This window comes from Podarcis tiliguerta (assembly GCF_965153285.1).
Source record: "Podarcis tiliguerta genome assembly, chromosome: 3".
NCBI lineage: Eukaryota > Metazoa > Chordata > Lepidosauria > Squamata > Lacertidae > Podarcis > Podarcis tiliguerta.
Genome location: NC_139536.1, coordinates 107,183,221 through 107,206,977, shown reverse-complemented (window position 1 = coordinate 107,206,977; position 23,757 = coordinate 107,183,221). Strand labels below are relative to the sequence as shown.

At 46.1% G+C, this 23,757-nt stretch overlaps 1 protein-coding gene across 1 annotated transcript in view; it reads right to left on the bottom strand.

Moving 5' to 3' along the window:
* Nucleotides 1-4,621: 4,621 nt before the first annotated feature.
* The window catches only part of FERMT1 (FERM domain containing kindlin 1), a 36,244-nt gene continuing 17,108 nt past the window's right edge, over nt 4,622-23,757 (bottom strand). Inside the window, exons 9-15 of the mRNA XM_083431968.1 lie at nt 22,194-22,243; nt 18,673-18,797; nt 17,309-17,415; nt 13,383-13,604; nt 11,682-11,806; nt 8,424-8,565; nt 4,622-6,597 (exon numbers count right to left, since the gene is read on the bottom strand). Coding sequence (XP_083288094.1) covers nt 6,424-6,597; nt 8,424-8,565; nt 11,682-11,806; nt 13,383-13,604; nt 17,309-17,415; nt 18,673-18,797; nt 22,194-22,243 — 945 coding nt within the window. The 3' untranslated portion in view covers nt 4,622-6,423. The remainder of the gene's footprint in view (nt 6,598-8,423; nt 8,566-11,681; nt 11,807-13,382; nt 13,605-17,308; nt 17,416-18,672; nt 18,798-22,193; nt 22,244-23,757) is intronic.

Genomic DNA, 23,757 nt, shown 5'->3' with positions numbered 1-23,757 from the left:
GTGCTCTGGGCCATGGGGTCATGAAGAGTCGGACACCACTAAACAACAACAACAACTCAGTTTAAGGCAAGTGAGTGGAAAGCAGCAGGCATCATTATCCAAGGAAAACCATGCACACCCTACAACCACCATAGCAATTAAAGCTATGCTTTTCAAAGGGCCTCGAGAACGCATGCTGGGCTTATCTTTGCACATGTCACTTTGAGATCTACCAGACTTTGCAGAAACGTAAGACAGATTTCTTAATGGGACTGTCTGGTCTGGAGCCCTTTTGGGTTCTGCCTCCTTTGTTACAAACTGATCAGCGTCTACTTTCAGAAAACCCCTTTTAAGCGAAGGAGCATCATCAGGTATTGCCCAATGCTGTTCAACTCTGGTGAATACTGAAAGGTAATTTCTCTTGCAGCAACAATTCTGGAAAAACAAAGCCCAGGCAGAAGTAGGGCAAAAAGAGGCGCACCTCAGATTACCTCAGAATGCCCAACTGTCTGATTTAAAATATATTTATTTATATTTATAAAACACATGCCTTAAGTGCTCAAGTTGCTTCATTCAGCACTACCCAGAGGTCCTTATGACAATCCAGTCAGCTTGAAATAAACAAGTATTATTTTATTTCCAAAATAAACAACAAAAATCAAAAAGTTACACCATATAAATACTAACAGAAGGTGATGATGCCTTTAACACATCTCTCCTCTGTAGGTATCTAGGTATCCAATATGCACTGGCAACTTGGAGATTTTGTTCTATTTCTTCGTAATATTGCAATTTCTACTTAAGCTCTTTCCCACAATCTGTGGAAAGCCTTTTATACGTGTCCCTGATTTGTATACGAGATAAAACCACACCACACTATGAAAATTAGTTATTTTAGTTTTGTCCTTATATAATCTACATTGGTAAGTCAATTTTTTCTGCCATGGGTATTTGCCAGCAGTTTGTGGTAAAAAGCTCTTGCAGTTTCCGAGTGTCTGTGAGCACAAATACTGTTAATTCCTTAGATGTCGCTTTGATGAGGTTGACTGGTTTTATTATCCCACTAATGCATACGGAGAAGGAAGCTGAGAGCTCAGAGTTTACCTAGGGCTATCTAAAGCGTTAATGGCTAAACTGGGATTTGAATTAGTGACATCTGCCTCGTATCTCATAATCTTAACAGCACGGCTTCTGTAAGTGAAACACATTCCTGATTTCACAGGTTAAAAGCACAGGTTAAAAAACAGTATGAAAGAAAAGGCACGTGAGAGTGTGCCTGCCCATCTCAAGCTTATCGTTTCATTCCTCAGGAAATGACACAAACTGCTGTTGTAAACAAAAATTGCCCTTTTCCCTTATGGGGTATCCAAGAGCCCATATAGAGTCCTTACATAGGTTCCCTCTTGGTAGGAGAAGATAACAGAGGCCAACCAGAGAATATTGAGAAGCAAAGCAGCTAGTAAGCTTGATCTTTATTGAACTGTTGCAACAGGGTGCTCCCCTCACACGCAGGAGAGGAAGAGGAACCCAGAAAAATGGCACGCAAGGCCTTATAAAGACTTTTGAAATTGCCACCCTGTAGATCAAGACCACCCCCAGAAATATCATACATACATCACAGAAGGGGTGTAACCTAAGACCACCCCTCAGATACATCAAACCCACATCACAGAAAAGGCGGTCTTAAAGCAGAAATTTGAATGCTGTTTTTCTCCTGTCCTTGTTTATCTCCTATCTGGCAGGTTACTTGATTGGGTTGCCTGGGTTGCCTGGCCAGTCTTTTGTAATGATAAATACTTAGTTCCTGGGTCATGTCACAGGCTCACACCCTAGTCATAGCATAAATGTGCCCTTAAGACAGGATTTGTGAGGAAAGAGACAATGGGGAGGTTTCCCACTTTGACCCAGGTCGGTCTTCCTGTGCTGATCTATGTATGTGCTTGGTTGGTATGCTTATGAACATTACCATATATCTAAGACCTCAAAATTCCTATCACACTGCCAAGATATTAAAGAAGAAAGATGGAAGGCGGAAGACAGCAATAAATCACCTGCGTTTGGGCTGACCCTGATACCTGTGACATTTTCAAATTTTGATCCAGAATTCAGAGAACAAATGTTATAACAATGTTAGATTGAAAGTTAAATAAAGTGATCTATTTTGATTTCTGGAGAAAATAAAGGTACAACAGATATTCATTGGTGATTGGGCTTAGCTCCTCTTCATGTTCACATTAAAGGGTGGAATTTTGCATGTGCCTGTGTCCTGGTCCCTTCCCACATCTGCTCCAGGTTAGGGGGAAGAGATTTAGGAGACACACAGTGGGAAAAGAGTGGGAGAACATTTCCCTGCACAGGCAGAAATCCTCACACTAAGCGAACATTCACAAAGCGCTGCATTAGATACAACCCATTATCATTTATTTTTAAAAGCCATTGTAAAACGTCTGCTGCACAATAAGCTGGTGGTTTCGTCCTCTAAAGTGCCTTTAAGAAGTGTCTCATTTTGTGGTCCCACCACACAGCTACTCTTGAAACCCCTTAACAAGTTGCGGAAGTCATATTGGCCACTTGGTGCCCTAATTACCACTGTTGGGAAGTGCAAAACAGTTCCAGGTTCTCTGTCTGTGAAGCACTGAGCATATGATCGATGAGCATTCCCTCATCCATTTTAGCATTGGAATCATTATCTCATTTACTACTGGATGAAAATGGGCGAAATTGACTTGTTCAAAGAGATTTTAACCCAGATCTCCTAAACCAGGCATGTCCAAAGTCCGTTTCAGGGGCCTAATCCAGCCCATTGGTTGGCTTAATCCAGCCCCTGTGGCAGTTTCCAAGTTTATTTCCTGGGGTAAAATCCTAAAAAACCCTCAACAACTTCAATAGTCAAAAAAGCTCAACAACTTCAACCCTAAGAAAAAGGTCAATAACTTTGGCTGGCTCTTTGGTCGGCCCTCACGGCCCTTCACTTCATCAAATCTGGCCCTCTTTGAAAAAAGTTTGGACACCACTGTCCTAAACATACAGCAAGTAGACTACACAGATGTGTGTTTGCTTCAGAAGCAAGATAGAAGCATGTTGCACTCTGTATATTATAACAGCACCTTGAAAGCTGCAACCAGCGTATGTCCTCCTCCTCTCCATCTCTAAAGGGATGAATCAACGCTGGCTGCAAATCATCCAGGTTGGAATGTGAAGACTGAAAGCTGAATTCCTTACTGACACAGGAAGATAAACAGACCGGAGCAGTCCCAAGAGGAGATGGTACCAGGCTCCGGAGATGAGCTCCTCCTTTAGCAAACAGAGAATGATAAGAACTGAAATCTTCAGCAAAGACTGAGGAATTTTTCTTTCTTTTTTTGCACTCCATAAAAATAGCATGACATATTCAATCGACTGAATCAGATCCCTGCATACAACTGATTCATAACGAAGGAAAATAAAATATACCTCAAAGAGAAAGAACATGCTGTTTTCTTCTCTGCCGCACATTCTGACACCAAAAATTGAGGCGATTTCTAAGGTAAAGGTAAAGGTACCCCTGCCCGTACGGGCCTGTCGTGTCCGACTCTGGGGTTGCGCACCCATCTCGCTTAAGAGGCCGGGGGCCAGCGCTGTCCGAAGACACTTCCGGGTCATGTGGCCAGCGTGACAAGCTGCATCTGGCGAGCCAGCGCAGCACACGGAAATGTTGTTTACCTTCCCGCTAGTAAGCGGTCCCTATTTATCTACTTGCACCCGAGGGTGCTTTCGAACTGCTAGGTTGGCAGGCGCTGGGACCGAGCAACGGGAGCGCACCCCGCCGCGGGGATTCGAACCGCCAACCTGACGATCGGCAAGTCCTAGACACTGAGGTTTTACCCACAGCGCCACCCGGATCCCTGAGGCGGTTTCTACAGAGGACCAAAATATCTGTTATGCTTTAATTAGTTTGGCTTTAATTCCATAGAATATAGTTCATGTAGCAGGAAACGCTACATGAGATGCTGCTTCAGTCGCCCCCCCCCCCATTTGAAACCACCACCACCATGAAAAGCACAATAGAATGGAAAGCAGACTGTATGTTAAAGCCTGAAGTGTAGCACCCTTGGCAGGATGCGGCTGGCGCTGTGGTCTAAACCACTGAGCCTCTTGGACTTGCCGATCAGAAGGTCGGTGGTTCGAATCCCCGCGATGGAGTGAGCTCTCGTTGCTCTGTCGCAGCTCCTGCCAACCTAGCAGTTCGAAAGCACACCAGTGCAAGTAGATATATAGGTACCGCTTCAGCGGGAAGGTAAACGGCATTTCCATGCACTCTGGTTTCTGTCACTGTGTTCTGTTGCACCAGAAGCGGGTTAGTCCTGCTGGCCACATGGCCCAGAAAGCTGTCTGTGGACAAACACTGCCTCCCTCGGCCTGAGAGCAAGATGAGCGCCGCAATCCCATACCACCTTTGACTGGACTTAGCCATCCAGGTGTTCTTTACCTTTTACCTAGCACCCTTGGCACTGAATTGGATCCAAATAACTATGAACAGAAGAAAGCACTAGGGCAAGAATCCATCTCAAAGTAGTTTTGTTTTTTAAAAAAGAAGGCAGAATAGAATAAGTACAGAAGAAGAGGCTTTCATGGAAGCCCCGGAACCATCACTAGGATACTATTGTTTTGCAAGAAGGTATTTATTTTAAAATCTCTATTACACAGCTTAAAAAATTATGGTTTCAGTAGGTTCATTACTACACGCCAACAGTTTTGATATAAAATATGAAAAGGACTAAACGTTAAAAACAAGCTGGAAGTTAAATTACTTCAGAAGATGGCACGAAATTAAAACTGTAGTTTCCCTACAGCAAGGCGCTAGTGGCAAAGCTTTACAAAATGCAAAAAAGCACTGTACAAAAAGCAGGTACTAATATCTAATGAAAATATGAGCAATTGCAGCAAAAACTGGGAGGACGTTGATAAAATCCTTTCCATGAGAAGAACAAGAAAAACAACAACATAATGTCCAGCTGCAACAACACCCTAAAAATAACATTAAATCTTTTGGTGGCACTTGTTTTCTTGTCTTATTTAAGCAGTAAGGAAAAGTCATCGGAATGAATCAATTCAAATAAATGCTTTTCACAGTATGCCATGCTTGCGTGTGTCTGACAGTTCGCAGTCTTCGGGAGTTAACCCCAGGGAAAAATCCATGCCTGATGCATTGTGGGACATCTTTAGGAAAAGAAAAGGCTAAGCGCACATCTGGAGACAGTTGAATGTCATCTTGTATGCCTCCTTCTGGCAACTCCTGCAGCCAAACTGGTGCCAAACATATCGTTTTGGTTTCTTTTGGACCACATCAGCGAGGCCACTGGACTGAGTCTTGTTATCTGGGCAGCTCAGGTCCTCCATACACACTGCCCAGGCCTGCGCCCCAGAGAGATCACTTTGGTGCTGCCGATACAGCAAAAACAACGCAGAAGGCAGTGGTTACAAGTTACTGGTCTCTGCAGCCACAGCAGACGCCGTGATTCTCCAGAGGATTGACTCCTCCCCCAACGGAGCACTCCAATATGTCTTGAGACGGATGGACCATGCCTAAGGGGTTCAGGAGTGAGCGGAGGTGAGGAATAGGAGGCACAAAAGGAAGCTGGATTTGTCCTCTATTTGCTGCATTGGAGCCTTAACTGGATTTCACAGGCTCCCCAGCGTCACACGCCAATAAAGATTACGGATAAGCCAAAACCATGTGCTCTACAGGGATCAGGGATAGAGAACTATTGGACTACAAATCCCATCATCCCGGTCCATGCTGGCTGAGGCTGATGCGGCTTGGATTGCAGTATCACCTGGAAGACTGCAGGTTCCACACCTCTGCCGCAGGTACTTGCTTGCAATACAGTAGACTCTAGGTTTGTTGTTGCCCAGTAGGCTCCAAGTCAGGGATGGGGAGCGTGAGGGCCTCCCAATTATATGGACTACAAGTCCCATCTGCCCTGCCAGCACATCCAGCGGTCAGGAAAAATGGGAGTCGAACAGCATTCGGCGGGACACGAGTTAGCCCATAGCTGTCAAGTGTCCCTTGTTTGGCGGGACAGTCCCTTAGCACCATGTCCTGCTGCTGTCCCTTATTGATGAGGCTTCATTTGGCTGCTGGCTGGGCTTTCTGCCTTTGGCTCGGAGGGGCTCAGAAGTTGAGCATACCTGTGCCCGAAAAATCCCTTATTTTGGCTGCTGGTCCCTTATTTTCGAGGCTGCTGGTCCCTTATTTTCAAATCTGTAAGTTGACAGCTATGGGTTAGCCACCCCTGCTCCAAGTATTTACATCCAACGTAGATAAACCCTTGAGGTAAGCTTATGTTTCTTTTTCAAAAGGTTACTGAGCTACACCTGTTTAAACTTCTCAGGTTCAAAACCAAGATGAATCTAGAGGAGGCACTCGCATTTTGGAGTTGTCGATCGGCTCCTTGCTTCTCCTCATTCCCACCCTCCAGTTAACTTGTGGAACAGGTCCTCGTCCAGCGTTTCGTTCTGGTCTTTGGAACGGGTGGACAGGAAGATGTAGCCTCCAATGTATTCGTGGACCACCTTGCAGTCTGCGCTCAGGCAAGCGAAAGCAATAGACACGTTCTGGTCAAACTCAATTGCAACCTGAAGGGGAAATGCAAAGAGGTATATATATATAAAGCACAATTAAACCAATAATAGAGGGAGGAAGAGGATAGCCAGAGAGGAAGCCTGCGATATACTGCCCTCAACCCGGTCCTGGATAGTGTATTGATACATCGCCCAGGCCTAGTTCCAGCACACTGGTTCCTGAAACATTACAGCATCAGAAGAGCTTGTTTGGATCAGACCAATGGCCTATTTAACCGTGCATCTTTTATCCAATGCCTCCACGAAGCCTGTAGGCAGGGCCTGAAGGCACAAAGGCCCAACCTTTCCCACCAGTCACTGGTATTAGGAGGCTAGACTGCCCCTGCACTTGGAGGTTCTGTTTAGCCGCAACTGCTAAAAGACTGCGATAGACTTTTTTCTCATGAATCTGCCTCGGTCCCCTTGACAGCTTGTGTCTATCAATGCTTCTTGCAGCAGCAAATTCTGTCAAGTGAATTATGCATTCTGCGAAGTGTTTTTGCTTCTTTGCCCTGAAACTATAAACATATTTCAGAGAATATCTTTTGTGACTCCCAGCTGAGTTTACGCCATGCTCTATCCCCTCGCATTCATCGCATTTATGTCTCCCACACTCCCAGTTTCCCTTCAAATGACTGTTAAAGAAAGAAACTCCAAAGCGATATTTTATATCATGGTGGAGATCGTGAAGTCCCTAAATAAAAAACGTAGTGAATAAAACAGCCCAATATGATGAAAAACCACCCAATATAATAAAGTATAATACTGTGAATGGGGATGTGATGCATAATAAGGTAAAGGTAAAGGGACCCAACCATTAGGTCCAGCCGTGACCGACTCTGGGGTTGCGGCGCTCATCTGGCTTTATTGGCCGAGGGAGCCCGGTGTACAGCTTCCGGGTCATGTGGCCAGCATGACAAAGCCGCTTCTGCCAAACCAGAGCAGCGCACGGAAACGCCGTTTACCTTCCCGCTGGAGCGGTACCTATTTATCTAGTTGTACTCTGACGTGCTTTCGAACTGCAAGGTTGGCAGGAGCAGGGACCGAGCAATGGGAGCTCACCCCGTCGCGGGGATTTGAACTGCCGACCTTCTGATCGGCAAGTCCTAGGCTCTGTGGTTTAACCCACAGCACCACCCGCGTCCCTCCGTGATGCATATTAGGAAACACATTAATGCAGAGATAGGGAACCTGCGGCCCTCCAGATGTTATTGGACTACAATACCCATCAGTCCCCGCTGACATGGCCAGCAATAAGGGATTATGGGAGTTGTAGTCCAATAGCCACTGTAGGGCCACGGGGTCCTCCTCCTTGCTTGCATATAAGGGTTTCTATGTACAGCAGGTAGGGACGCGGGTGGCGCTGTGGGTAAAAGCCTCAGCGCCTAGGGCTTGCCGATCGATAGGTCGTCGGTTCGAATCCCCGCGGCGGTGTGCGCTCCCATTGTTCGGTCCCAGCGCCTGCCAACCTCGAACCGGGAGTTCGAAAGCACTCCCGGGTGCAAGTAGATAAATAGGGACCGCTTACTAGTGGGAAGGTAAACAGCGTTTCCGTGTGCGGCTCTGGCTCGCCAGAGCAGCGATGTCACGCTGGCCACGTGACCCAGAAGTGTCTCCGGACAGCGCTGGCCCCCGGCCTCTTGAGTGAGATGGGCGCACAACCCTAGAGTCTGTCAAGACTGGCCCGTACGGGCAGGGGTACCTTTACCTTTATGTACAGCAGGTACATTGTTTTGCAATTTCAAATACATCACAAAAGGGCTGTTTGCCGGGTTTATTTGTGCAAAAGGTTAAATCACAGTGCGAGAGGCAAGTTTTCTCCAGGAAAACTTTGTCCTTACCTGCCGTATCTCCCAGTTCACGTTCCACTGTTTCATATTTGAGAATCTCCATGTCGTAATTGGGTCCCCGGTGGCTGTATCTATCCTTATCAGCCTGTTGTAAGAAATGCCCAAGAGGTCATCCTTCTTGCTTCCTTTAAATCTAAGGAGGGGGGAAACCCAGTCAATTAATTCAGCAAGTCTCTTGAAAAGCAGTTTGCAACAGAGGGAGAAAAATCACAGTCCTTTTTGGAGGTTCTGTGAAGTGTGTGTATAAGGATTTGCACTGGGAGAGAGGACCTATGTAGAGTGGTATTATTATTATTATTATTATTATTATTATTGTCTCCCCTCCAGCCTACAAGTCAGTAACTAATGTAAAGAGGGATGAAATGAGAATATCAATATTTAGGATGGGATCGCGCTTCCCTCTACTGGCCAAGCACAGAAATGCAATGGTAAACTATGTTACGAAAATAGGTATCGCTAAGTATTAAACTTTCCAAAGGCTTTTCCAGGTGTGTTTTGTTTTGGTTTTAAAAAAAATCTTATTGTGAATAAAAAATATTTTGGCCCAAACCCTGATTTAGTAGTATCAGGGCAAAATGTAACGACCCTGTAACGACTGTAGCCTTTTTTGCAGGGGAGACAGCCTGTTGTGGTTGAACTCTGCACTTGTATTTGACAGTTAAACGTTAAAGCTGGAAAAGATGTGTACACAGGGCCCAAGAGAGGGAGAACGCAGTATTTAAAGACCTGAAGCTCCCTCACACACCAGCAACAGTTTCCAAAAAGACACGGTGGTAAAGGAAGCAGATTTAGCCTCGTGGGTGTTCGTGGTTGAGTAATATCTGCTCATTATGGCGCTGGCATTTTTTTTCTGGTTAAGAGCACATGACAACAGAAAGAAAACTGGGCCTTTGGCCAGGTTACCTGATCTCATGTGCTCTGAATTTGAAAAATGTTGGTGCTGCTCTCTCCCCAAACAGGGCTCACCCTCAGTTAACCTGCTAACTCGTTTTGGAGCATTGGTCCAGGGACTGAACGCCAGAATCTCTCAAAGGACCTGTTGATGGCATTTTACCATTGTAATGTTGAGAGTGTACTAACTTATGGTCTCTGTGTATGGTTTGGGAGCTGCACGGTCAGGGAAAAAACCAATGCTGTCCAAGGTTGTAAAGACCGCGGAGAGAATAATTGGGCGCACTCTTCCCACCTTGGATCAAATCTATGCTTCCAGGTGCCATAAGAAAGCTGCAGAGATAGCACAGGATAGTGCACACCCCAGAAATTATCTCTTTCAGCTTCTGCCTTCTGGAAGAAGGTACAGGGTTATAAAGACTAGGACTAGCTGCCTGAGAAACAGTTTCTATCCAAATGCGATGTTGGTTTTAAATGCTGTGTAAGGTAGTTTCTATCGGAGTATATTGTATTCAATTATGGGGTATCAGAGTTTTTAGGGGGCTAACCAGGCTTGTTGGTTTTTGAATGTCTGATGTAGTTTTTTTCAGTTTTATTGTTCTGTATGGGACAATGAAAATAAAGATTATTGTATCATAATTCCAGACCCTCAGTCAGGAATTCTATGATGGGAGTCAGCTAAGGGACGCCGAGGATGGAGTGGGCGAAAATATGCGACAGCCAGGTCAGTGTGAAACAGCAACCTCTTAACTGCAAGTGGGAGACACCTAAACAAGTGGGAGAGCCAGTGTGGTATAGTGGTTAAGAGCGGTATTCTCGTAATCTGGGGAACCGGGTTCGCGTCTCCGCTCCTCCACATGCAGCTGCTGGGTGATCTTGGGCTAGTCACACTTCTCTGAAGTCTCTCAGCCCCACTCACCTCACAGAGTGTTTGTTGTGGGGGAGGAATGGAAAGGAGATTGTTAGCCACTTTGAGACTCCTTCGGGTAGCGATAAAGCCAAACTCTTCTTCTTCTTCTAAATAATTTCCCAGCGGCTCAGTTTTTTTACTTGCATGAATTCAACAGCTGCTTGGCTGCACCCTGTCCCAGCCTTTTTCTTCTGCCTTTTCCTTTCTCTCTGGCTGCCCCCTCCTCTCTCTCTCCTCCTCCTCTGGCCTCCCCCTGCGACTTAACCCACTTGCCAGCCAAGGGTAAAGGTAAAGGGACCCTTGACCATTAGGTCCAGTCGGGACTGATTCTGGGGTTGTGGTGCTCATCTCGCTTTATTGGCCGAGGGAGCCGGCGTACAGCTTCCAGGTCATGTGGGCAGCATGACTAAGCCGCTTCTGGTGAACGAGAGCAGCACACGGAAATGCCGTTTACCTTCCCTATTTATCTCCTTGCACTTTGATGTGCTTTCAAACTGCTAGGTTGGCAGGAGCTGGGACCGAGCAACGGGAGCTCACCCTGTCGCGGGGATTCAAACCGCTAACCTTCTGATCAGCAAGTCCTAGGCTCTGTGGTTTAATCCACAGCGCCACCCACATCCCTGTGCCAGCCAAGGGCCGGGTGCAAAAAAGGAACATAATCCCCATGTAACTTGACTGTATTTTCTTTTCTTTAACACGGTCTTGTCAGTCATTCCAATGTTGGTCAGAACACTGGAAGATGTGCACCGGTTTACTGACGCCTGATCAAGTAAATGCTAAATGCTGCCTGCGGTTTTTCTCCCATCTATGTGCACAAAGGATTACCGGCTTCATTTAAAAATACAAAAGTGTAAAGTTCACATCTTCTCCACAACCTTACAGCTGAGACCCAAAGGCGTTCCAGTCAAGAGCTCTAGCAACGTGGGCCAACAACCCTAGAAAAACATACAGTGGTACCTCGGGTTACATACGCTTCAGGTTACAGACGCTTCAGGTTACAGACTCCGCTAACCCAGAAATAGTACCTCGGGTTAAGAACTTTGCTTCAGGATGAGAACAGAAATTGTGCTCCAGCGGCGCGGCAGCAGCGGGAAGCCCCATTAGCTAAAATGGTGCTTCAGGTTAAGAACAGTTTCAGGTTAAGAACGGACCTCCGGAACGATTTAAGTTCTTAACTCGAGGTACCACTGTATTCATTTATTTATGTAAACAGCAGGATAATATTAGGACTGCGCTCTTTGCAGTTGGGTCACGTGACGTCAGATGACTGTCAAAGTGGCCCACAGCTCATAACCCGGTTCACCCACCCTGCTGTATTTTATCCAATTCCACCTGGGAGAAAAATCGATGCATCTTGAAGAACATTGTCGGGTCACCAGAAATCATGTTGCAAGGTAGCGGAAGAGCTCAGAGAGCCACCTGCCATTAAATGGCCACATTGCACTTACCTCACAATGTAGTACGATAAGCCAAACTCAGGGAGCGACTGCCATGCCTGGACAAACCTCAGCTTGGCTTCCACTAGAGACATGTGGGCGATATTTTGGTGCGCCTCCAAAATGCGAGTAGCCAGCTGCGAAAACAAGGAAGGGAATAGAGGTTTTGATTGACAGGTGCCGGGGGGTGAAAGAAGAACATTAGGAAAATGGTTATGCATGTGGTCAGAGAGCAGCCATCCTTGCTACTCCCTGAAGGAAGGCAAAGGGGTGCAAACTGGGGACAGCTCATTCATTTCAGGGGGGCCTTCTTACTTGGTTCCTGATCCCCAGAAACGTTGCACACATGGGCAGGGCTGATATCCCCTAATCACATGGGCAAGAGGCCTTAAACGGCCACAGGCGGCTTTGATTTCCCGTAGCTTTTGTTTTCTTTATCACCCAGGGCGTGGGTGGAGAACTTAAGCTATGAATGGTATTTGATGCCCAAGAAGAGGACTTGTTGACTGTGTTTTACTACAGGGCTGCCTGGTGCAGTACATAATAAGGCAATCTTAATGGAATCCAATGCTGGAGGAGACTCTTGAGAGTCCCATGGACTGCAAGAAGATCAAACCTATCCATTCTGAAGGAAATCAGCCCCGAGTGCTCACTGGAAGGACAGATCGTGAAGCTGAGGCTCCAAGACTTCGGCCACCTCATGAGAAGAGAAGACTCCCTGGAAAAGACCCTGATGTTGGGAAAGATGGAGGGCACAAGGAGAAGGGGATGACAGAGCACGAGATGGTTGGACTCGATGTGCTTTTCAAAGGAGAAAAGGGAAACCACCCTCACCACTTTATGACCAACAGGGAAGTGTGTGTGTGTGTGTGTGAGAGAGATTGTGCTGCTCCCGAGGGTTAACCGTGCGGCAAGGTCTGAGTCCAGTCTGAGATCATGGGTGCGGTATGGAGGCTGTCCGGCAAGGCTGAAGCAGGATCCAAGGCAGGGAGTAGGGTGAGGTCAGGAACTCTGGCAGAAGAGCAGGACAGGGTGCAGGCAGGGACAGGCTACCAACAATGTTGCTCCCGCAACCTGGGACTGGGGCTGGCTGGCTTTTATCTGCCCTGAGGCCTAGGGCAGCCCCGATCCTCAGGTGACTCGCCTCTCCTGGGCTGGAGGCGAGCACTCCTCCTGCAGGAACTTAGTTCCCTCCGCCTCTCTGCCCTGAGCCTCTGCAGCTCAGGAGAGGCTGGAGGGTTACCGGACCCAGAGGCAACCTCAGCTTCCTCTGACGGGGCTGAGAGTGGATGGGTCCTCCATCACCTCAGGAGCCAGAGCAGACTCAGTTGATGCCTGCACCTGTGGATCCAGCACAGGTGAGGACCCTTCAGGCTCATGCCCCAGCCCCGGCTCAGCTGGTTCTGGAGGCGGGGAATCCTGTGCAGGCTGGGATTCCTCAGGTTCAGCCTCCGAGTCTGAATCCCAGGCTATCACACTGATCTTCAAAAGCTTCATGGGTTCAGAGGCAGACCTCAAACGGTCATTGCACCCACGAATGTCATGCTTCCGACTCTCGTCCCAGTCTAAGACCTTGCTGAAGAAAAATACATGCTTTTGGCTTTGTTAAGCAAGAATCATTTGAATCAGGCTTGAGTCAGCTTGACAAGGAAAATCTGCTCTAGATCCCGCTGTTATTTCCTTCTCCCAAGCCCTCGCCCCACCCCCAGTTACCTGCTTCGACTTGTATTTCTTTGCATATCGTGGCGAGATAAAGCACTCTGGCTTCATATCCATGCTTTCCACATCAGAAACGTCCTGGGGAGCAGCAGTTCTGCTTTTCATTTTTAAGAAAGACAAGATGTTGTGGACCTCTGGGTGGTAGGAGCTGTCAGCCATCGTTTTCCCTTTGGAAGCCAAAACGCAAGCGGCCATCCACCTGGCATACTGGTTTTCCTGCAAAGAACACAGTCAGCGATGTAAATAGAAATATACTCGGAGTCGAGAGTGGATTTCATGCTCTTTATTCAGCTCATAGTGGTGAGGAGGAATGAAAGTTTCCCCAAAGTATCTGCTTTATATACATTATTTACACAATGGGCTGCAGGTGATTGGCTAATTCTGGAATTCTCCTGTAGGCCAATCAGGTTGTGAATTCACTTCCATCTGGAGCTGGATTGGGTGGCTCCTGAAGATCAATCATACTGCTGTATTGTTCTAGGACCAATCACACTGCTGCATTTTGAATCCTATTGTTCTAGGACCAATCAGACTGCTGCATTTTGGATCCTATTCAACTCAGTACATAACACAAATGAAGAATAAACTTCTGCAAAGAATCCTTGCACTGTCATTTGCTTCCTTCTGCCCCACCTCGCAGTTGCTTGAACCAAGGGCCAGCAAAATGGTACCCTCTCATGGTAAAGGATGGTGGAGGGCCCCATGTTAACTTCTCCCTTTTTGGTTAAGTTTAGACACAGCCCCTAATCTGAAAGCAACAGGGTAGGGCCTAGACTTGACTTGCAGGAGTTCTGGGTGATCTAGGAGTCTTGGTTGACCACAAACCTGACATAAGCCAACAGTGTGACGCGGCAGCTAAAAAAGCCAATGCAATTCTGGGCTGCATCAATAGGAGTATAGCATCTAGATCAAGGGAAGTAATAGTGCCACTGTATTCTGCTCTGGTCAGACCTCACCTGGAGTACTGTGTTTAGTCTGGAGAAGAGGAGGTTAAGGGGTGATATGGTAGCCATGTTCAAATATATAAAAGGATGTCATATAGAGGAGGTAGAAAGGTTGTTTTCTGCTGCTCCAGAGAAGCAGACACGGAGCAATGGATCCAAACTACAAGAAAGAAGATTCCACCTAAACATTAGGAAGAACTTCCTGACAGTAAAAGCTGTTCGACAGTGGAATTTGCTGCCAACGAGTGTGGTGGAGTCTCCTTCTTTGGAGGTCTTTAAGCAGAGGCTTGACAACCATATGTCAGGAGTGCTCTGATGGTGTTTCCTGCTTGGCAGGGGGGTTGGACTCGATGGCCCTTGTGGTCTATTCCAACTCTATGATTCTATGATTCTATGGGTGGCTTTGCAAGGAGACTGGACTAATTCAAGAAGGATCAGTAAACAATGGCTACCAGTCATGATGGCGGCACTCAGGTTCAGAGGCTTTCTGTCTCCGAACAACAGCTGCTACCTTTGCCCCTTGTAGTAGTAGTAGTAGTAGTAGTAGTAATAATAATAATAATAATAATAATAATAATAATAATAATAATTTATTATTATTTATACCCCGCCCATCTGGCTGAGTTTCCCCAGCCACTCTGGGCGGCTCCCAATCAAGCGTTAAAAACAATACAGCATTAAATATTAAAAACTTCCCTAAACAGGGCTGCCTTCAGATATCTTTAAAAAGATAGGATAGCTGCTTATTTCCTTCACATCAATGTAAACTTCCAAAAGATACTTGGCATCGCTGATGTAGCCATTGGCCTGATCTAGTAGGCTCTTCTTACGAGGAATTACTGGTTACCTATCCAGCAATTCAACATATGGGGTTGAGAGTGGTGGTGGTGGTGATTTTAGGGCAAGAGGCTGGTTGCAGACCCGCCAGGTGTCCCTATTTTCCAAGGACGGTTCTGGATTTACAGGGGAGAATAAACCTGAGACATCTTCCTTGCCTGGTGCTATAGCTCCTTTGCTCCAGAGCGGCAAACCGAGTGCCTTGCTTTCAACTTTTGTGAAGCTCAAACAGTTTTCGTCTTCACTTAGGAGGCTCTTATAGGACAAAGGCTGAACAACACTCCCAGGTCTGGAGAATGCCGGGTATTTTGAATGGACAAGGTTGAGGTTATTGCTGAGAGGTTTGTGAACTCCAGATCTTATCTGAAAGACAGATTTCACCCAGACGCTGTGCTAACTCCCTTGTTTACACTGGCCTCTCCATAAATCTCCCCACTCACAGGGTGGCCTGCATTGTAAAGGTAAAGGGACCCCTGACCATTAGGTCCAGTCTTGACCGACTCTGGGGTTGCGGCGCTCATCTCGCTTTATTGGCCGAGGGAGCCGGCGTACAGCTTCCGGGTCATGTGACCAGCAGGACTAAGCCGCTTCTGGCGAACCAGAGCAGCGCACGGAAACGCCGTTTTCCTTCCCGCCGGAGCGGTACCTATTTATCTACTTGCACTTTGACGTGCTTTCGAACTGCTAGGTTGGCAGGAGCAGGGACCGAGCAACGGGAGTTCACCCCATCACGGGGATTCGAACCGCCGACCTTCTGATCGGCAAGTCCTAGGCTCTGTGGTTTAACCCACAGCGCCACCCGTGTCCCTAGGAGGCTCTTATAGGACAAAGGTTGAACAACACTCCCAAGTCTGGAGAATGCCGGGTATTTTGAACGGACAAGGTTGAGGTTATTGCTGAGAGGTTTGTGAACTCCAGATCTTATCTGAAAGACAGATTTCACCCAGACGCTGTGCTAAGTCCCTTGTTTACACTGGCCTCCCCATAAATCTTCCCACTCACAGGCCGGCCTGCATTGTAAAGGAACATAAATCCAAGGCTATAGGTGGGGAAAGGAGTTCGCCCAGGGGGGCAACAGCCTCACAGCACCAGCAATAGCCTTTCCAGCAAGCTGTTGCTTAACGGAGAAGTTTGACGTGAGGACAGGGCTGTGTATACCCTTTTGGGAAGCTATTGCTTGAGTTCTGCCTCCCCACCAGGTGAGCCACTCCTGATATGTGGAAGCCAACTTGCAGCCTGGTTCACTGTTGTCCCTTCTGTGTTGTTAACTTATTCCCTGCGCAAACCCCATTTCTGTGCATATGCCTCATGTTATGTACTGAAGTTCTCACCCTGGGCCAGCAGGGGGATACTGTAGATAGTTATGCTAATGAAGGATCGAAAGTGACGTTCAGCGATTGGATAGTTTTAGAAAGTTGTTACAGTAACGTTGTACTGGAGCTCTATATAAGCAGGCTGACTGAACCCTTCAGTTCAGTTCTGTTCTGGCCTCTGAATAAACAAGAGCTGTTTGAAGAATCGCTGTGTCATCTGATATGTTCACCCACAACTTAACACCTCACTTCATTGGCAATACAGTGGTGCCTCGCAAGACGAAAAGAATCCGTTCCGCGAGTCTCTTCGTCTTGCGGTTTTTTTCGTCTTGCGAAGCAAGCCCATTAGCGGATTAGCGCTATTAGCGCTATTAGTGGTTTAGCGGCTATTAGCGGCTATTAAAGGCTTAAGGGATTAGCGGATTAGCTGCTAAAAGGCTATTAGCGGCTTAGATCAGCTGATAAGCGGCTTAGATCAGCTGTTAAGCGGCTTAGCGAACAGCTGTTAAGCTGCTTAGGGGCTTGGGAAAAAGGGGGGGAGGGAAAAAACCCCCCAGGAATCGCAAGGCATTTTCGTCTTGCGAAGCAAGCCCATAGCAAATTCGTCCTGCGAAGCACCTCCAAAACGGAAAACCCTTTCGTCTAGCGGGTTTTCCGTCTTGCGAGGCATTCGTCTTGCGGGGCACCACTGTATTTAGGCCCTGCAGCTGTTCCCCGTGCTTTGCAATGCCAGCCTCTAAAGAGACTTCCTAAGCTTTACTGCAATGCACGCAATGGACCTTAAACCCTCCTCTAGAATTTGGGTTAACCCTTTTTTGCTACTCACGTTATCACATCTCAGGTGCACTTCATTCATTCCGTCGGCTACAGGGATGAGTAACTTAATCCCGTACTTTCTGCCCGACACACTCACGTCCGGAACAATCTCACATCCTGATTGACAGAAGGCACAAAAAGTCAGAAGCGAAGTTATGCTTTTAAAGGTGAGCTGCGGTAGGAGAACTTGAAAGGAAATCGGAAGAGGATAAGAATAAAAAGGCATATAAAAAAAAGAAGGTAACATGATTTCAAGTTGTGCAGGTGATTGAATATTATATTACTATGTTGGAAATGTAACAGAACAAAAGGTACGTTATACCACATGTGGTGGACTTGCCCAAAGATTAAAATCTTTTGGGACGTGATCCATGACGAAATAAAAAAATTGATAAGGACATCACACACAAAAAGGCAGAGGCATATCTATTAGGAATCCTAGATAAAGATATCCCCAAAGATAAAACTAACTTATTTCTATACGCGACAACAGCGGCAAGAATTTTGATTGCTAGCTATTGGAAACGCGGCCCAGCAGCGATTCTCAGCCATTGTGCTGCTGCTTCTCGTCGGATCAAGACCTCCAGGAAGGACCTCCTTGTCCACGTGAAGGCTGAGCAAGCGTTGAGGATCTTTAGCAGCTAGTTTGCTTGGGCACTGGAATATGGTTGTGTGTTGGAGGGCAGGGTGTGGCCATCGCCTACCCCTCCATTTTATGGGTATTCCGGTAAAGGAATCCGGTGGTCGTGGATCCTGTCCGACGCCCTTGCTGGCGGCTAGGGCCACGGCACGACCCCCGGTGACATCAGGGGGAGCTTTCAGTTGTATTTGCATCAACAGGCTCCTCCCAGTGGTGGTTAACCCTTGATAGACTCACCCCTCCCCGAGGGGGTGGAGTCACACTCTGTTGTTTTATCCAATGCCTAAGCTAATACCTCTCACATGCTGTAATCAATAAAGTGTTAGAATATTTCCGTTCCACCTTACAAGGGAACAGGATGTTTGTGTCACAGCCTGCGCATTTCCTGTTTCACAGGATGTTTATGTTGTGTTTTTGCTTTCGTTTCTCTCTTTCTGCCGGAACTCTGAAGCAGGCAGTCATGTTTTTCTTTGTTCTGACCAACGCTGAATAAACTTGTAAATAATGCTCTCCTGACTGCATCTTTCGCTGTGTGCTTTATCTGCTGATAGAGCGTGCACGGCTCTGGAATGTGGCAAGCTATGCGTGTCTGTGGGAGATCGATGGACGTCCGGAGACGACGTGGAGTCATGATGGACTTTGTCTCCCTGGCAGTATCCCAACATAAAGTTGTGGCCTTTTTTAGCCCATTAACCTAATATACCGTGTCCATGTGTCTTATCCTCACTCCATACCTCTTAGGTTGATCTTCTCAATGGGTTCCCCATGTTCGGCCTCCTTATTTTTAAAGTAAGAGATGGATGTGTCCTTGAAGACAAACCAATATTGCTTGAAGGCTTTCAGCGCCAGCTTTTTGGACCTGCAAATTAACAAACAAATTAACAAACCTGCAAATCAACAAACTATCTGTGTGGTGGGCGGGGAGCAAGCTTGTTCTTCCCTGCTCCAGAGGTTAGGACCTAAACCGACGGCTTCAAGTTGCAAGGAAGGAGATTCCGATTAAACATCAGGATGAACTTTCTGACAGTAGGAGCTGCTTGAGGGTGGAACAGACTCCCATGAGACGCAGTGCTCTCTCTTTCATTTGAGGTTTTTAAAGCCGATTGGGATGGCCATCTGTCATGGATGCTTTAGCTGAGATTCTTGCATCGCAGCGATTGGACTTGATTGGACTAGTTGGACTTGATTGGACCTTTCAACACTACAGATTGGACTTGATTGGACCTTTCAACACTACAGTTCTATGTATAGTGTGAGCAGGGTGGATAAAAAATAAAATAAATCAGATTCTTAAAAATTTAAATCAGATTTTTTTTAAAATTTAAATTGGATTTTTAAAAGAAAATGCTTTTGGAGGAAAAATCTTTCTAAAGATAGTTTTATATTTAAGTTACATTATAGTCCAAAGGCTATTCATCAGGAAATAAGGATTTGTTTTAAGTTTTCCATGTGTGCTAAAACTCAGTCTAAGGCTTTTTAAAAATATATATATATGCAACAGTTAACATACATGGTCACATGTGTAATAATGTTAATGTTTTGGTTAAATAAATTGTTTAAACTGTTATTAGGGAAATGATTATTTTTCTCCTTCCAAAAGTTCTCCAAATATAAACAGTTAACTTATTAAACATCACAATAATTTCATAATTATCTGTCTATGTATTTCAAACAGTAAAACAGATCAGTAATTTTTGATATAACTGTAAAAACTACTCTGAAAATTTATTATTCCAAAAATGAAACCTTCATTTGATTGTAAATATTAAGATTATACCAGCAATAATGAGTCTTTTTGTAAAAAAAATGATCTAAATCAAGTCTTACTGACTAGTTATTTAAATCAATTTGATTCAAATGAAATCTACCCTGAGTGTGTGCAAATTAATTTGGCTGCTTTTTTCCCTCGCTCTAGTTTATTGCATTTCAAAGGTCACTTCTGAGGTTCTGAGATTCTTACTAAGAATGTCTATACCTCTATGATGTCTATAGCACTGTTGCCTTTGAGGAAGCATCACACAAGTCCTTTGGGGGCTATTGCCCTGACAGGGAGGGAACAGACTGATGCTGAAAACTGGCATTTAATCTTGAAAGCACACCTCCTGCCCTTTGTCACTTGCATATGAATCGAAACGATCTTTTATTAGAGGTTTCAAAAATAATCAAATTCCCTTTGAAGCACACCGCTTCATTTCTGGGGGAAATGCCGCCACCGATTAGCAAAACTAAACATTCTAATCAGAGTTCAAAGCTACAGGCAATCTCTTATCTTATGTTTTCCATAGAATTAAACATTTGGAATCAGTCACTTCAAGGGAAGAAATATGCTAGAGACTTTCCAGTGCAAATAAGACAAGCAATAGCAGAGCTTAATCTGAGTCACTGGAATGTTCAATTTGATTGCCAACACACACAACTGATAGTGACACAGGTAGGCGCTCCTACCTGAAATTCATGCTCATTTAACAATATACAGTCATACCTTGGTTTGCAAACAGCTTAGTTCTCAGACATTTTGGCTCCCGAATTCTGCAAACCCAGAAGTGAGTGTTCCGGTTTGCGAACTATTTCTGGAAGCTGAACGTCAGACGGGTTTGACGGGAACTTCCTGCAGCCAATCAGAAGCCGTGCTTTGGTTTCCCAACGTTTTGGAAGTCAGACAGACTTCCGGAACGGATTCCGTTAGACTTCCAAGGTACGACTGTACTTAGGCTACTACAGGCATTGGCAAACTCCGGCCCTACAGGTGTTTGGGACTACAATTCCCATCACCCCTAGCTAACAGTGGTCAGGGATGATGGGAATTGTAGTCCCAAACATCTGGATGGTCGGAGTTTGCCTATGTCTGGTTTACTAGGAGGATGGGGTGGGGGAATCCAAAATAGAAACAGTTAATTCTATTTTTAAGACCAACTAAAAAGTCACCGAGAAGCCAGCCTTGGTGTTTTATTAAGCCAATTGATCTGGGTAGATGTTAAGAACAAAAGAAATGCACACATAAAAATGAGGCAGGAAGAGAGAGAGAAAAAAAATATGTCGCTGGCATGATAAGGGAAAAAAAACCCCAGTCTGCAATTTGTAAGGTGTGGTAAGGGCTCAGTGGCACAATATCTGCATATCTCTATGCAGAAGGTTCCATGTTCAACTCTTGGCACCTCCTGGTAGTGAAATTCTGGAAAGCTGTGGACAGTCAGTGTAGGTCTTTTCTGAGATAGATGGGTCAAGAATGTGACTTGGTGGAAGTTAGCTTCCAGTCTTCCTAACAGTCTTAAGACAGAATGGAAGAGGTGCCATGCAGATTAACCACACTTATTAGGTAAAAGGTAACAAGGTAAATGACCTTCTCCCCTTCAACCCCTCTCCTGCATTATTAGCAGCGTCCTTCTCCACCAACCCCACGCGTGTTCCTTCTCCCCTTAAACCCTTCCCCTGCATTATTAGCAGCATCCTTCTCCGCACACCCCTCTCGTGCTCCTTGTCCCTTGAGTGCTTTTCCTTCCCTCCCCACTTAAAACGTGGTTACAAAGCATGGATCCTCAGGATTTTTGCACTGGGTCACCCCAAATTCACCATCAGATCACATAGCATGTCCATGGCTACAGCTTGCACCAAAAAAACCCCAACAACAACATGCACCCGCTGTTGCCTGGGGCCACAGTGGTGCAAAAACGTGGTTACAAAGCATGGATCCACATGGATCCTCAGGATTTTTGCATTGGGCTACCCCAAACTCACCATCAGATCACATGTCTGTGGCCACAGCATGAACCACAAAAATCATACATCCACCGTTTTGTTTAGAATATTTTTTTTCTTGTTTTCCTTCTCTAAAAACTATGTGCGTGTTATGGTCAGGTGCGTGTTATAGAGTGAAAAATACGGTAACTCAGTGAGACATAGTACTTCCGCGTGAGAATACAGAAGTCTCTGCTGCACACAAGGTTAGGCCGTAAAAGGCTTAAAGTGCAACAAGGCAACCTTGTCCAACCATTGGCCATTCCAGTTTGCAGCACAATCCTTAAAAAAAAAAAAAGATTAAAGAAAACTATTTCACGGAGGTGGCTAATGGCATTCATCACATTATACTGTTACATTGGTACACTCTGCATCTCAGCAGGAATGCTAAAATAAATTATATCCAGAAAACCTTTCAGTGCTAACTGGTGTCCATTACAGTCCATGTTTTAATTTTATGATTTACAAAACAAAAACAAAGAAAACTTTCTATGCTTTATTGTTTTGCTTTTTTACTTACCTAAATAGTTTGAGGTTATCTGCAAGCTTTGGTATGTCTGTGATATCCTCCTAAAGAGAGCCAAGAATTGTTTTAGTGCAGTGTACTTATAATTTACTGATACTATCATATATATGCACTTGGTTATAAAGTTATGTGTTTTTGTTACTATTATTCCCTTGCAGTATTTCTTGAATCCCAACTCAACAGCATGCCACTAAACAGGTAGCTTTTTTCACATTTGGGAGAATTAGACTATCCAAAAGGTGTTCTCCAGAGTATAGCAAATCGACAGAAAAAGTTTCTCTTTAGGACAATCTCAGCCGAGTTATGGTGTAACTCAACTGAGTTACCGTATTTTTGGCCACCTCATGAGAAGAGAAGACTCCCTGGAAAAGACCCTGATGTTGGGAAAGATGGAGGGCACAAGGAGAAGGGGACGACAGAGGACGAGATGGTTAGACAGTGTTCTCAAAGCTACAAACATGAATCTGACCAAACTGCGGGTGGCAGTGGAAGACAGGAGTGCCTGGCGTGCTCTGGTCCATGGGGTCATGAAGAGTCGGACATGACTGAACGACTAAACAACAACTACAACAGCCGAGTCAGAAATTGGGGAGCAATCTCTGCACTGGGAGAGATTCAACTGAGTTGTTGCATATGCAAAACAAAGGACTTTCCCAGCACCCCACCTGTGCTCCCTAAATCTGTTCTGGAGGGTAGGTGGGAGGCCCAGGACAGGTTTAGGGGACTCGTGAGGGGAGGAGAGCGAGAAAGTCCTGTTGTGCAAGTGGACCTCGTTCCCCATGGACCACAGCTCCCATCAACCCCCAACTATCATGACCAATGGACAGGGATAATGGAAGTCATTGTCCAATGCCCAGATATCTCAGCTGGTTAGAGCATGGTGCTGATCAAGCCAAGGATGAAAGGTTTGATCCCCGCATGACAAAGGGTTTCAACATTTTGGAGTCCAGAGCTCCCCTCACCACCTGCATTCTTTCTGCGGAAGCCCTGTGGGGCTCAGGAGCCCAGTTATGTCACCCCTTGCCTGCAGAGCTGGCAACCTCTCACCCTTTCTCAAACAACCTCCCTTGTGGAGTGTTCCCTCAGCCTCCTCTCCCCTCTCCTTGGGAGTCCTCTGGGCAGCAGCTGCTGCCGCTCCCTGCCCCAAAGAGAGGTGCCGCCTCACACTGTCCATTCCCAACAGCAAGCGCTGGAGGACTGCCTGGCTGGGCTCCCTCACCCTCTTGCTTGCTTACTCCAAGGCCGCCTCAGCTCCTGGCAACCAGCACACTCTGACCAGCCCCAAAGGCACCATTCGCCTGGGGAGCTTGTAGCTAGGGCTGCTGCAGCAAACAGCTGTGCAAGCCTCTGGGAGGCAGAGATGGGAGAGGGTATCAAAGGAGGGAGGGAAGGAAAGAGGGATGGATCACTATTCAAGGCGCCCTAGGGTGCCATGGCCCACTGGTTGAAAACCACTGCCGTAAGGGACAGCTGCATATTCCTGAATTGCAGGAGGTTAGAAGAGATGATCATCAATGTCTCTTCCAACTCTATGAGTCTACCACTTCTGGAGGGTTTC